The following is a 14,886-nucleotide window of genomic DNA, read 5'->3' as shown; positions in this document are numbered from 1 at the left end:
AGCACCCCCAGGAAAAGGATCCTGGTCTGGCCTGGAGCTTGGTGAGGAAGGGACAGGGGAGAGGAGAAGTAGTGAGTAGACGATTCTTCCCCTCCTCCGGGGGCGGGGGGGGGGGGAACAAGTCCTGGAACAGCTAGGATCCAGAAAAGAGGAGGGAGAGGCTGTTGTCAGAACTTGGGACCCCCCTTGGCACCCTGACAGGTGTACTATCTCTCCCGAATCTCCTGGCCTGGTGGTCTGCGAGGCCTGAGTGCAGGATGGCCCCCTCCCCATCCTCCTTTTGTCTTCCTCTCTTCCCCCCATGATGCTCTTCCTTGATCCTTCTTGCTCCCCTCTCCGTGCTCCCTTCAATCGCTCTTTTTGACCCTGCAGACCGGGGTTCCCCCCTCGCCTCCGCCCTCCGCGGACCATGGCCCCTCTGTCCCTCTTGGTTTTCCTCGTAGCCGACCCTCGAGGCCTCTCCTCTCCCAGTTCCCCTCGGTGCTCTCTAGCTCTCCTGGTGGCCTTCTCTTCCATTCACTCTTTGGTCCCTACTCTCCCTTTCCCTATGCGAGCCTCTCCTGTTTCTCTGACTCTAGACCCCTTCTCATTTCGGGGTCAGCGTCTCTCTCTCCCTCAGTCTCTCCCTTCCTCTCCAGGCTGGTCTTCTCCGCGGTGCCTTCCCCTCTGCCCCGCCCCACTAGGTGGGCGGAGCCCTACGGCCCGCGGCCCAATTAGGCGTCAGCCCCGCCGTCAGCCCCACCCATCGCGGGGGCTGAATCGTGCTTACCGGGTGGAGCTGGGCGGGGCGGAGGGGGCGGTGGCCCCAGTGCGAGGAGGCGGGAGGAGCGAGGCAGAAGGCGGCGGCTGCCGCTCTCAGTCCGGGTGCGCAGCAGGAGGGAGGCGCGAGGCTGGAGCCGGAGGCTGGGCTCCGCAGCGCATCCAGCGCAGCGCGGCGCCCCGGGCCCGGCCCCATGTCCGCAGCCCCGCCGGACCGCCCTTGAGCGCGGGCGCCCTTCCCGCGCCCCTCGCCCGCCGGCACCATTGCCCCGACGGCGCGGCCGGGCGGCCCGGCGCTCCCCAGGCTTCGCGCCGGCCGGAAGACACTGCTGGCGGCCGCCGCCGGCGTGGTGATGCTGCTGGTGCTGGTGGTGCTCATCCCGGTGTTGGTGAGCTCGGGCGGCCCGGACGGCCACTATGAGATGCTGGGCACCTGCCGCATGGTGTGCGACCCCTACCCCGCGCGGGGCCCCGGCACCGGCGCGCGGCCCGACGGCGGCGACGCCGTGAGCGAGCAGAGCGGCGCGCCCCCGCCCTCCACGCTGGTGCAGGGCCCCCAGGGGAAGCCGGGCCGCACAGGCAAGCCGGGTCCTCCCGGCCCCCCCGGGGACCCCGGTCCTCCGGGCCCTGTGGGGCCACCCGGGGAGAAGGGTGAGCCGGGCAAGACCGGCCCTCCCGGGTTGCCGGGCGCGGGAGGCAGCGGCGCCATCAGCACCGCCACCTACACCACGGTGCCGCGCGTGGCCTTCTACGCCGGCCTCAAGAACCCTCACGAGGGTTACGAGGTGCTCAAGTTCGACGACGTGGTCACCAACCTAGGCAACAACTACGACGCGACTAGCGGCAAGTTTACGTGCAACATTCCTGGCACCTACTTTTTCACCTACCACGTCCTCATGCGCGGCGGCGACGGCACCAGTATGTGGGCAGACCTCTGCAAGAACGGCCAGGTGGGCCAGGCGGGGCCACGGGGTTGGCCTGGGGGCATATGGGTCCCGGGTCGGAGTTAGCGGGCGCAGGTGGAATCGCATGGGGCGGGATGGTACCCCTGACTCCTCAGTTGCTGGGAGCCGGCTGCAAGGCAAACGCTGCTAGACACCCGCAGCATGGAAATGCGAGAGAGAAATCGAACTGAGGGCGCAGGGATCCCGGGCGCGCGGACTAGCCCTGGGGGCTTGGCCCTTGGGAAGCGACCTCTGAGAGCTGGGAGTCTGGTTGATACTAGCGGGCGATTAGGGGAGGGCAAGGATGGAAAAAAGCAGCCTCCGCTCCCGCGGGCTTCCAGGTGCACAGCCATGCACGCAAGCCCAGAAGGCGAGCTGGAAATGTTTTGGGCACAAAGGCAAAGGACGCTGGACGCGCAAAGCCTTGGCCGCAATACATCCTCCACTCCCTTGGGAAGGGACCACTGGGATGATCTGACACCCTTTGCAAAACCCAGGACTGCGCGGCCCTTTGTACTGTGTCAGAGATACTGGCCCAAGAAGGTGGGCTGGGGGAAAAAGTTTTCCCTCCTGAGGCAGGGCAAAAAGATAGAGACTCCGTCTGTTGGTATCCTGACTGTAACTCCTGACTCCTGGAGTGTCAGGGGGGGATTCTCTTCGTTCTCTGTCCCTATCTCAGAGACCGAAGCTGGCAGGTGCCAAGTACGCAGGGTCTTTGGTACTGAGACCCGCAGAGCAAGGTGTTCTCCTTGGAATTGCTGCCCCAGGACCAACCTTGACCTAACCCTGCCCCAGGACGACAGTTTTGTCCAGCTCCCTTCCCTTTTGATACCACTTCCCTTCCCAGTTCTCCCAGATCACTTTAGACTGGGTCCCTTGAGGGTGATCAGGTTGAGCATTTTTATGGAAGAAGGAGACCTGCATAGGTCAGAACTAAAGCTAGGCTGGTGGGAGCTGGGAAAGAATCTCCTGAGACAGACCCAAGACCCTGTTGGAACCCTTCCCATTACAGCACTGCGCTGAGGTAGACCCTGGCTTGGGGGTGAGAGACAGCAAAAAGCCTACCAGGTGCTTGTAAGTTGGTCCCCTCTTCTTTCCCCATTGCCTGCTTCTCTCTCTGGTTTCCACCTCTCTCCTGCTTTTGTGCCTGTCTCTCTCTTGTATCTACCAGTCCTATTTGTTTCTTCCTGTGTTTCTGGCCTCTCTCCTGGGTTTAACCTCTTCCCCACCTTCTCTATTCTTCAGATGTCCCTCTGCCACTTGTGTCTGTCAGGCTTCCCGTGTCGCTCCTCTTTGTCCTTGGTTCCTGACCAAAAGGGAGGCCCCCCGTATCCTGTGAGGGCTCATTCTGCAGACAGCTCCACGATTCCTTTTATTAATCACCAATAAGGGATGCAGTAATGTCACCTTCATCAATGGAATTTCTTCCTTTCCCAAAGAAAGTTTGGGCTGGCACCAAGTTGAGGTTTCAGGGAGCTGGGGGCCCAGCTTGCCTGGAGAGGTAAGTGGCCACCCGTGGGCCCTAGATCCTGCACCATGTCAGGAGGTTGCAGCAGGGCCCCTGAGATGAAGCAAAAGGAGGCCCTAACAATAGCATGTGCTTGGCGCAGGGGCACTTGCTTCAGTCACTGGGAGGTGAAACTGATTCAAAAGCCTCTTCTTTCTGTGCTGTAGCAGGGGCAGGGCATTGACAGAGCCTGACAAGGAAGTGGGACCACAGGCTAGTAGAAGAACGGATGGATACAACTGGGGGTTTCAAAGACCCAGCATTTTAACAGTTACTCTATTTCCTCCCCTCTCCCGCCCCCAAAAGCCAAGACAAATAGTGGCGGCTGTGGCCATCCCCGATCCCTGGTGACTTCTCCTTCCAGAATGTCCAATATTTAATCTCACTAGTCATTCCACATACTGGTTTTGAGCCCCCACTAGGAGCCAGGGTTTGGTTCCAGGGGTTTGATCTGCTTGCTTTCCAGGACCTCATGGTCTGTGCAGGGGAGAGAGTGGTGACCGCATAATAACACACTCCAGCAATTACTGCATTAAAGGAAGACTGGGAGCCCAGCTGGGAACTCCTGGCCCCAAATGTGTTGGCTGGAGGGAGCGATTCAGTGGAATCCGCCTCAGCTCAGACCAACCTGGTCGGAGGAGAGGATGGTGAACCTGGGTCCCCCAAGGTAAAGGGACACAGCTAGGGAGAAAATACAAAGGTCAAGTGTAGGAAAAGGCTGGCTCAGAGGTGGAAGAGGACATTCAAGTGAGCAGAGAAAAAAATTACGGGGCTGGATAATGGATGGGAACAGGAGAGGACTTTGCACCGCGACCGCCCATGCCCTCAAGACCAGGAGCGACCCTGGGCTCTGTGCTTTTCATTCCTGGCTTCCTGACTGCAGAGAGGCTTCTAGAATTCCTTCAGGATGGCAGAGCTGCATCTGGGCCCTGGCCCTTCCCTGAGAAAGATGGGGAGGAGAAAGTCACCACCTTCCTGCTTGGTGCTGAGGCCCCCTCTCTCCTTGTCTGAGCCCCACTGTCCCCTTTCCTAGGGGTAGCTATGAGTCACCACTGCACAGCCTGATGGCACTAAATCCCTGGTCATTAGGACATGGGGATCTGAGGAGCTTGAGGAAGGGTCTAGGTTGGGACTGGTACCCTGGGTGAGGTGAGCTCCCAGCAGCTGCCTCTAAGAGCCACTGTTCAGATGGTCAAGGAGGACATGAAACTGATAACATGGGCTGGGGAAGGGGGGGCTATGTGGGGACAGGTCAGGGCCTATGGGGAGATATTATAAATGGGCAGGGGCTTGGACACCAAAGTCTGAGGGAGGTGAGAGGTGGTGGCGTATACAAATTGAGGACCGGTATAAAGACCTAACTGGAGATCAGCCTCTTGCCTAAAGCTGGGAGAGAGGCCCCCAGCTATCCTCTCTGGCCCTTAATGCCTTCCAGACAGCACAGAGCACATTGCCTGGCCCAGTGGGACCCAGTAAATGTGAAAGCACAAGTGTCCCCTGTGGGCCAGGCCGGCTGCCTATGGGAAGAACACCTCAGCATCCAAGACCCCAGCATTGACCTGGGGGCAGGGGCATGTTTCCTGGATTCTCTCCTCACCCCTTCCAGGCGCCTGGTCAGACCTCTGCCTCAGTTTCCCTTCCTGGCAGCCCTTGAAGAAGCTTGCTTTCCTATTTCCACGGCAACCTCAGTTCCCCACACTTCCCCTTGACCCCCAGGAGGAGCTGGATGCCTCAGCTGTTTCCAGTCTTGGACAAACAATCAGAACCTCTGCGTTCCGTTCCCAGATCCCTCACCATCTAAGCACAGGGCACAGATTCTCCCTGCCTCCATGGATAATTAGGATAATCACAGCAACAATCATGGTGATGAATAAATAATAAACATAAGCATAACAGTTCTGATGTCTGTCACATCACCAGGAGATTCCTGCTGACAGATGACTGTATTCTAATGGATTTGGCTATTAACAAGCACACGGTTTTAATGAGTCAAAGCTAAATTAATCTGGGTAATAAAAATAATTGTTATTAGTAGTAATTTATTAGCCCAGATAATGAAATGCATGTGTAATAATAAATACTACCAGGAGTAGGGCCCAGGGAACAATACGGAAGCTGGCTGCTTGCTTTGAGCTCTTTCCTAGTAGCTCAAAGCCCCAACAAGATTAAAAAATTTTTTCTTCACCACCAAACAGCTTTTACAAAGGTGGCAGTGGTGAGGCAGGATCTTCTTATCCATTTTCTAAATAGAGAAACTGAGCTTCTTGACAAACAAGGTCCGTCTCCCTGTCCTTTGATTTCCCCCCACCTTTAGCTGGACCACGAGTTTTCCCAGCTAAGTGCCCCAAACAGTTTCTTCCCAGGTTGGGGAAGACGAGGTTGAGGGGAGAGAAGATGGCTGGAAGAATCTGGGCTTTAAATGACAGTCTGTAAGCAAATACCTTGGGTCCCCCTGTTGCAGTACTGTCGCTGAGTCAGCAGCTGTGGTGCAGCTGACCCACAGTTCTGCCTTCCACTCGGGAGGGAGGATGGGCCCCTCCCCTAATTTGGCTTGGTCCTGTCCTGACTGTCAGCTCTTGCAGTAGTTGCTTTCAGGAAAAGCGCCAGATGGAGTGGGGCTGTTGAGGAACCTGGCTGAGTGAACCCCACCCAATGCAGCCTCCCCGCAACATAAGCCAGAACCTTGGAAATGGCTCCTCTCTTCCCGTTCTCCACCCAGGATATCCTGGAGAGGCCCCAGGTCCTCTGGTTCAGGACTTGCATTCAGCACTTGGAAAGGAACGCAGGGAGGGAATTTGTCCACCACCACACACCCTCGGTATCTTATGACTATAGTCAGAGCCCACAAAAGTGATGGTGGCAGGCTTCAAACCCAAATGCTAGCATTCCCTTGCCCGTTGTCTTACCTTCCCTGCCCTCCTCCATCAAAACAAGGACCAGCAAGGTATCAGGTCAGACTAAGAATCACAAAGAGATATAGGATTCCCTCTTCCCCACCCACTTCCTTTCTGCCACGTAGGGTTGAGACAGGAGGAGTCAGAAATCCTTTTTGAGTGGGGTAATAGTCCTAGGTATAGCTCCAGTTTCTCAGAGGTGGTTGTGCAGGCCCAATCCGAGCCTTGGGAGAGGAAATAATTACCAGGCCTTCCATCTCACTGCTCCAGTGTGACAGACTTCAGAATGAACTTCAGACAAGGAGTCCAAAGATGGCATCCTAATACTGGGTGGCTGCTTCCAGCAGCGTGGCACTGGTCCAGTCCCCTTGACGTATGGGGCCAAGGTGCACCCCACGTCCATCCACTGACGTGAAACAGGTGGATGTGGCTGAAATGTAAGGTATCACTATTACAATTAAAGCAGAGAAGAAGGAATGAGCAGAGAGGGGATGGCCCTACATCTTTGGGGGTCCAGAGAATTCATCTCTGCAAGGAGGGAGTTCCAGACTGGGCCATCCTAGCGGCATTGTTGAGGTCCTCAGCAGGCCACATAGTAAGACCTAGAGAAGTTACGGGGGCTGACTCCACCTTGACTCCCAATTCAGACCCAGATTACACCAGCCCGAGAAATCCAGGGCTTCTGTACCCTGCCACCCCCAAAAAAACACATGATTGGAAGAGGGGGTGATAGGAGAGAAGCAGGCTGAGAGCCCTGATGGAGATGGAAATGGGGCCTCAAAATCCTCCCGTGTGGCTCCCTTACCTCTGACAGCTCTCTTCTCTCCACGACCCCACTTCTCTCCCTCCTCATCCCTCCCCTCACACACACCACTACTCCCCACCCCACCCACCTCAGGTGCGGGCCAGCGCCATCGCCCAGGACGCAGACCAGAACTACGATTATGCCAGCAACAGCGTGATCCTGCACCTAGACGCAGGCGATGAGGTCTTCATCAAGCTCGACGGTGGCAAAGCGCATGGCGGCAACAGCAACAAATACAGCACGTTCTCCGGCTTCATCATCTACTCTGACTGAGCTCCCCGCGCGTCCCACTGCATCCCCTAACCACTCCCCCTCGGCTCCCCGTCCTGGCCGGGCAGAGGATGACCCGTCCCTCCCCCCACCCCACCTACAAATTCGCTGCCGGCCCTTGGCTGACGGCCCTCCGCGGCTACGATGCCCGGGCCTGGCCGTAGCCTGACCCTCCCGCCGGCTCGCGGCAGAGCCGGGCCCAGCGCGCACCATCCTGGGCCCTGGGAGGCAGGCGGTGTTGTCCAGCCCGCTCTGTATATTTGTACAATAGGACTGTTTATTGCTCCATCCGGGGACCGATCCCGACGGGGTCCACTTCCCTCGTTGGGATGCGTTGCGCTCCCGCTGCCGGGTGGCGCCGCCTGGGGGAGGGGTGGGATGGGGGCTGGATAGCTTCCCAGGGCTCCCTAAAGCCTGGCCCTGCCACGCCCGCCGCGTCTGACCAAAGCTATAATAAAAAAACACTTCCATCCCGCTGGGTTTCCGTCTGTGCCCTGGGCAGGAGATGCAGGAGGGGACGACGACCCCGCCCTCCTCCACACTGGTAGGGGTCTGCGGGAAGCTGCCCATGGATCTGGGGGAAGCCAGGTGCCAGAGTCAGAGCTGTTCCAGGAGAGGTGGGCCAAGGGGCACTGTGCCCACCCCAGCCCAAGTGGGCCTGGGCAGCTGGAATGGGTAGCAGCCCACTTACATCATTATCTTCCACGATGGTTAAGTTCTATTCTTTTCGTCCTTGAAAGCGGTATCGGCATCCCAAAGGCACAGCCAAGTTTCCATTGGGAGCCCCAGCTTCTCATCCAGGGCCATTTTATGTGATCCTGGGCAAGTCACTCCTCTGACTCAGTTCTGGGTCAATGACAGCCATGAAAGGAACAAGCTTTGCACTAAAAGCTGATTGACCTTGGCCCAAACACTTTACCACTGGTCCTCAGTTTCGCATCTATACAATGTAGGTGACCTACCTCACTTGACTGAGGATTAAAGAGATATAATGTATGTGCTCAATAAACATAGCTTTTATTAATTATACATCTTTAAAGTTTGCAAACTGCTTTCAGGTAAGTCATCTCAAGTCTCCCAAGAACCCTGGGAGGTTGGATGAGTAGATGTAATTCTTCTTCCAGGGAGGTTAAATAGCTTGCTTATTGTGAAACAGTCGCTAAGTTCTGTGATAGCACTTGAATCCAAGAAGCACTGCACACTGAGTCTCCTCACCCTGCCACTGCCTCCCTCACTTCCTGTAACTGGGGCCACAGCGGTCACACAGAGCATTTCGAAAGAATAGCTAATATTTAGAGAGCACCCACTCTGTGTTAGATACCAGGAACTTTATAAATATTATCTCATGGATATGTGTGTGTGGCGGGGAAGGTGGTGGATTGGCAGGAAATGCTCTCATACCCGTCAATATGGATACTGTTATTTTATCTGAAATGATGAGGAAAGTAAGGCTCAGAGAGGTTAAATAATTTGCCAACGTCACAGAGCTAGGAAGAGGCAAATGCCAGTATTTGAGCCAAAGAGCATGCTCTTAACCGGTACATATTTCATAAAGATTTGCGCTCTCCAAAGCAAAACTGAGGAAGATGGCATCGTGGCAGCTCAGTCTCTCTCCCCATCACACTCAGCCCTTCCACTCCCACTCCTGCCGTGTAGAGGCATGGTGTATTTACAAGCATCTGTGGGCAGCAGCCGTGGTGTGAGCCTCTTGGAGAATCCCAAGGCTCTACACTGAGGGAAAGGTCCCATCTGGCCTCCCCCACCCCCCTGTGCTGCAGGCTCAGCTGGAGAGACAGGAAGGAGGGGTGGCCTCTCTTCCCTTCAGGCCCCATGTATGGACCCTTGTCATGGCTGGCAGACTTGAATGACTTTCTTTATCCTCCCTTCTCTCCGCTGCTTCCCCCTACTGCCAGCTGTGGCCATTTAATAAAATTAGCTTAATACTTGTTCCTTCCCTGTGGGGTCTGGAGATTGAAATCTGCAGTTCCCCACAAACCCAATAAAACCCCTGGAAGGTCTGGCTGAAACGAGAGTTTCCTTGGGAAGAGTGATTAGATTAGACAGCACTCCCCTCTGCCCCTCAGTGCTGCCAGCAGCCCCCTGTGATTCTTTAATGGCCACACTGGCTCAGAATTACCCAGCCACCACACCTGGGGGCTCCCCACTCCTCCCCAGAGACCACAGGGATGCTTCTAGGAACCTCTGTTTCAATAAAAAGCATGTTAATCATTTCCTTAGGGAGTGTGCCTGGCTGGCTGGCTGGCTGGCTTTCTTTTCTTTCTGGTGACTGGACGATCCTCATGTCATTTTGAGAGATGGGCTTGAAATCTCCATTTTGCAGATGAGGAAATCATAGTCTGAAGAAAACTCGTGACTTGCCCATGGTCATGCAGCAAGTTTGTGGCACAACTAAGACTGGACTGAAGCCAAAGACTATTTCTTCCTTTGCAGAGCGCCAGGTGTGTCCAGCAGTGCCAGTTGCCAGCTGCTTGTCACTCATCCCAGCTGCAGGGGAACCTGTTGGGAAAGTGTCTTTCCCATGAGTCAGGGGCTCCCCAAGGACAAAGTCTGTTTTTTTCCCCTCAGACTTGGGATACCTGAGGGCAAGAGCTGTGTCTCCTCCATCAGATAAGGGTCCTCAAAGACAGTGTTTTGAGTGAATTGAGGGCAAGGTGAGTATTTCCACTGAGACCAGGGATTGGGGGAATTCCAAGGTGCAAAGGCTGTGGCTCTGTTCTCAGTGGTTCTGAGAGTAGATATTGTACTTTTTCTATTAAACTGGGGCTTTCTGAGACCAAATGCTGGGACTGGGGGTTCCCCAAAGGACAGATACTCTCTTTTCATCCAATTGGGGGCTCTCTGAGAGCTGTGTCTCCCTCTCAGACTGGGGACTCCCTAAAAGCAGAGCAGGTGTCTCCCCTTCTTCTCAGTCAGGTACTTTTCTGGCACAGGAACATTCCAGAGCGCAGGGCCGGCTGGGTGTTGGAAGGGAGAGTGGATAGACAGAATGGCTGTCCCACCCTGGAGAAAGGAAGGAAGAAGTCTCCCAGGCTGCCTCCCTTTTAGGAATATGTGTGATTAATTAATGAATAATGTCCCTGCCAGGGGTGTGTGAGGATGGAGGTGTTTCTGGAGCTTACCCACACAAGCCATGGCAGGTCAACCTGTGCCCAGACACTTGCCAGCCCTAGAGGCTGATGCCGCCCTGGTTTCTAGGGTCGTGGGGACCAGAAAGGGCAGTGGGATCCCCCCTCTGGGGGCTGCCCTAATTGGCTGACTTTGCAGGAGGGCCAGGCAGGTGCACTTGGCTCTCCCTGCCTCAGCTTGCTACAAACACATCTGCTATGGCGAGGTCTAGGGGTTAATTGCCTCCTGCTTCACTCCTGGTAACCAATATTTCATTTACTGCTCAGAGGGGAAGCTGCCCAGAGAATCAATCCCGGACAAGTGTCCAGGAGCTAGGGGAGCTGCGGAGGTATGGGAACTGTTTCTGGGAGGATCTCTGAGCACCAAAGAAGGAGGCAGGAGGTGACAACCCAGAGAAAGTGGCCAATTGCTCAAGGCTACTCTGCGCCTCACCCATGTTCTCTTGACCCTTACAACAGCTCCAGGAGAAAATCACAGGGTCTAAAGGCTGCACTACCCCAGCTAGCTGTGCTGTCTCCTCTGCCCTCGTTCCTTGTGCATTTCTTTATCTGGGCGCCCCCTTAAACTGTGGCAGGTTAGATGCTGTTGATAAGGTTATTTTCACAAGCAATAAAGGTATATTTGAAAACCGGAACTGGAGGTGTGAGTTCCTCACTCCCTTCTAGGTAACAAACCTTGAAATCCTACAAATGAGGTGCTAATAAAGCAGAAGTGAAAAGTCTACACATGTTTGGAACTGCGAGGACGCGGAAGGAATACAGAGAGGTGGCAGCTCGGGGCTGGAGGAAAAAGGGTCAAGAGGGCTCACTGGCCCCTCATGCTTTTCACACACTACCCATTTGCCTTGTCCCCGACACTAAGAACCAAAGCCGCAGAATGGGCGACTCCCATTACACAGTTGGCAAAACTGAGACTCAGAGAGGAACCCACATTTGCTCAGGTTGGTTCAGGGTCGAGCTAGAACTAGAGACAACAGGACCCCGCTAGACATACGGCAAGTAGAGACAGAAGCACTGGACTCAAGTCTTGGCTATACTCAGTGTTTCAGGAAAAGACACTACCTCTCAACCTCAGTTTCTCCATCTATAAAATGGGGCTAGATAATAATTTACTTGAAGAGCTATTGTGAGGCAGTGGGTGAGAACTTGCTTGTCAGTTATGAAGCAAAGTGCAAATACATTTTTATTATTACAACCCAAGTCTCCTGAGACCCATGATTTAAAATCCTTTTGGCTGCACTTCAGTGCCTGGGATGGTGATAATGACCACTGAAGGTGAAGAAGGTGAAGACACCTGGGTTGTTCTTCCACCCTGGTAACCCCACAGCAAATGTGGAGGCGTTGGTTTGGGCTACCGAGGATTTGGAGCTAAGTATTGGGACCAGAGTGCCTTAAGTCCTCCAGTTTTCAATGTGGATCCCCCCACCTTTTGCTCTGTGGCCTCCAGTTTGGAGTGAGAGCACAGGGATACCCCTGAGTCTGTGGCCCACCTTTGTCTCTTCTTGCTCTGCTTGCTTGAGCGTTACTGAACACCTCCAACGGGCCAGGCCCTAGCTTGGTATGGAGGATCCAAAGACGGATACGAAAACACCCAGTTTCAAGGTACCCACAGGGCTCATACAGACACATTCAGGACACGGTGCTATTAGCCGGCCAGGGAGGGCTCCCCAAACTGTTAACAGAGGTTACTTCCTAGGGAGCTGGACTAAGCGGAGGCTTACATTTTTTTACTTACATTATGTTTGGAAAGGTTTTATAAGCGTACATCCCTCCAAAATCTGGGTGCCCCCCCACTCCCATATTATTATTAATACTGTCCTTTTGGAAGGGCTGGGTGGTAGAAACCAGGCAACTGAGGGTTTTCTCTTGTCCGAGGGCTTGGGGAATACTGGAGCTGGAGGAACAACATATATTCTGATCACTGTCTGTATCAACAGCTAAGTTATAATAGTAGCTTATGTACCATGAACTGTTCTAAGAATTTTGCACGTATTCATTCATTTAAACCTCCCAATGATCCCACAAAGTAGTTATCATTGTCACACCCATTTTTTGGATGAGAAAACTGAGGCACGGAGAGGTGAATTAATTTGCTAAAGATCGCATGGCTTACTCTTTCTGAGAACAGCCCTCTTGACTGTCCATTCCCTGGAGTAGGGAAAGGATCGAATCTCACTCCCTCCCAGCCAGAGCAATCTTTCCATCCCTAGGTCATCAGACACATCCCTTCCTACAATGCTTGTTGCCTGGGCAACTTGTGCAACGGTAAGGATCCTGCCTTTTCCCAGATAGTGAAGGGCCAATTTGAGGGCTCCTTCCCAGGCTCCCAGGGCACAGACCTCTTTGCTCCCTGAGTGACGAACCCCCAGCCTAGACTAGGACAACGGCCTAGGCCAGGAGAGTTACAGACCTCTCTCTGCCTGCCCAGAGCCAGGGATGGGTCTGCTAGGTCCTAGGCTACATCAGCTGCCTGCAGAACACCTGCTCATTATTCAAAGCCCTAGGCCATTGCCTGATTCCCCCAGCAGTCATCTGCCTGTGTCCAAGGCCATACTGAGAGCGTCCTCCAAGCAGCACAGGTGGCTTACTCAATACCTAATATTGTGCCTGCCACATAATAACTATTCTACCACCATAATAGCAACTATTTCAAATACCTCGCACTCTCCGTAAACTCCCAGGTCTCCTTTAGGACTGACGATCTATTCTCTGGCTGCTGGGAGAGCTGCCAGCAGATGGCTCTCGGCTACCAGCCCCCTCCTAGGATTGCCTCTGTGGCTGTGAGCTGCCTTGCTCAATGTCCTGCCCCTTTCTCAGGACAGCCTGCTTCCAACGACTGATCAACACGAGGGTTTAAACTCAGGAAACTGTCAAGAATCTTCCGCGCTTCAGAGCTCCCAGCTCAGTTTCTCCCTCTGCCCAATCCTGCTTCCTCTTCTCTTCCACAGTTGTTAATTCCAAGAGCATTCCCCAATTATCTTCCTGCACAGGGATAATCTCCACCTCAGAGTCTGCGCCTAGGAGTACCCAACCTGCGACACCTACCCCCACTCTCATTCATGTATTGATTCTATCAGCCAATTTTATTGAGTAACTATTATGTTTCAGGCCCAGCACCAAAGGTAGCAGATGAAGTGTGAAGCTAACTGTTGCTCAATGGGTGACCACATCTCCTACTTCCCAGAGACGTCAGGAGCCATAAGAAGGAGACTCCATCAACTTCTACCATAAAATCCACAAACTTCCCTGCATCTGTGCTCCTCCTTGCCTCCTTTCTGCCTCCATAGAGGAGCTGCCCCGTCTTCCAGGGCCCAGCCTGACACTGTGCTCTGCATCGGGGCCCTCCCACCAGCATGACCCAGCTATCCTTGTTTGTCCAGGACTGTCCCAGTTTTAAAACTGAAAGTCACACATTCTCTCAAACCCTCCGTCCCAGCTGGGCAAAGTGAGATGGTTGCCCACTCCACCTGTCACCTTTCCGGGACTGCACTTTATTAGTAATCACACCTCTCTATTAATCTTCAATTGCTCACTCTGTATCCCATCATCCTTCAAATCTCTCCTGTCCTTAAAATCCTCCCTTGGGCCGGCCCAGTGGCTCAGGCAGTTAGAGCTCTGTGCTCCTAACTCTGAAGGCTGCCGGTTCGATTCCCACATGGGCCAGTGGGCTCTCAACCACAAGGTTGCCAGTTCAATTCCTCGAGTCCCGCAAGGGATGGAGGGCTGCACACCCTGCAACTAGCAACGGCAACTGGACCTGGAGCTGAGCTGCGCCCTCCACAACTAAGACTGAAAGGACAACACTTGAAGCTGAATGGCACCCTCCACACTAACATTGAAAGGACAACTTGACTTGGAAAAAAGTCCTGAAAGTACACACTGTTCCCCAATAAAGTCCTGTTCCCCTTCCCCAATAAAAAAAAAATCCTCCCTTGACCCCACATCCCCTCCAGCTACTACATCTCCCTTTGACAGCCAGATGCCTTAAAAGAGTTGTTACTTTTTTCTCACCTCTTACTCTGATCTGGCTACTACCACTCTTCTGAAACTGCTCCTGCCAAGGCCACCTATGATCTCCTTGTCGAGGGGACACTTTTCAGTCTTCACATGCTTGGCTTCTGTGCTAGCAGACCTTGACGTCTGGCCCATGTTTAAGGATGGCAAGAATGACATCTTGGACTTGGTTCAAGGACCTTTTAAAATTACTCTATATCTGAAACAGCTAATGCTACACCTAGATGCAAAGGGTGTGCAGTGATAACGGTGCAGGTGAAACGATGAGCCTCCTGCCTCCTGGCAGCACCTAGGGTTGGTGGTCTTGCCTGTTACAAATAGTGAGATCACACACATCACAAGAGCACAGAGCCCCCAGTCATATCAGCCCAGAAACATCTTCTGCCACCATACAAGGCAAAAATTCTGCACCCAGACTTCACATCTGGATTCTAGGCCTTGAAATTCTTGTTGGGCCAGTGCTAGGTCCATCTCTCCTTATCAGCATCTATGGTGTAGAGCCCAGGGTTTTCTAAATGTGTCTAAAGTGGGCCTGGCCAGGCCCTAA

General features: G+C 54.0%; 1 protein-coding gene across 2 annotated transcripts; it reads left to right on the top strand.

Annotated features, from left to right (window-relative positions):
- The first annotated feature begins 800 nt into the window (after nucleotides 1-800).
- Nucleotides 801-7,653, top strand: C1QL1 (complement C1q like 1). Of its 2 annotated transcripts, XM_074319815.1 has the most exons (3): nucleotides 801-1,709; nucleotides 2,716-2,777; nucleotides 7,003-7,653. In XM_074319815.1, exons 1-3 carry the CDS (start codon nucleotides 1,113-1,115, stop codon nucleotides 7,064-7,066), a joined length of 723 nt encoding a protein of 240 aa, XP_074175916.1. In that variant the 5' UTR covers nucleotides 801-1,112; the 3' UTR covers nucleotides 7,067-7,653. The 2 variants fall into 2 exon arrangements, with proteins under 2 accessions (XP_074175916.1, XP_019607888.1); XM_019752329.2 differs by lacking the exon at nucleotides 2,716-2,777 and having other exon boundaries at nucleotides 806-1,709.
- Nucleotides 7,654-14,886: the final 7,233 nt, after the last annotated feature.

Source organism: Rhinolophus sinicus, linkage group LG15 (assembly GCF_036562045.2).
Source record: "Rhinolophus sinicus isolate RSC01 linkage group LG15, ASM3656204v1, whole genome shotgun sequence".
Classification (NCBI taxonomy): Eukaryota; Metazoa; Chordata; class Mammalia; order Chiroptera; family Rhinolophidae; genus Rhinolophus; species Rhinolophus sinicus.
This window is presented reverse-complemented; position numbering and strand designations above follow the sequence as displayed.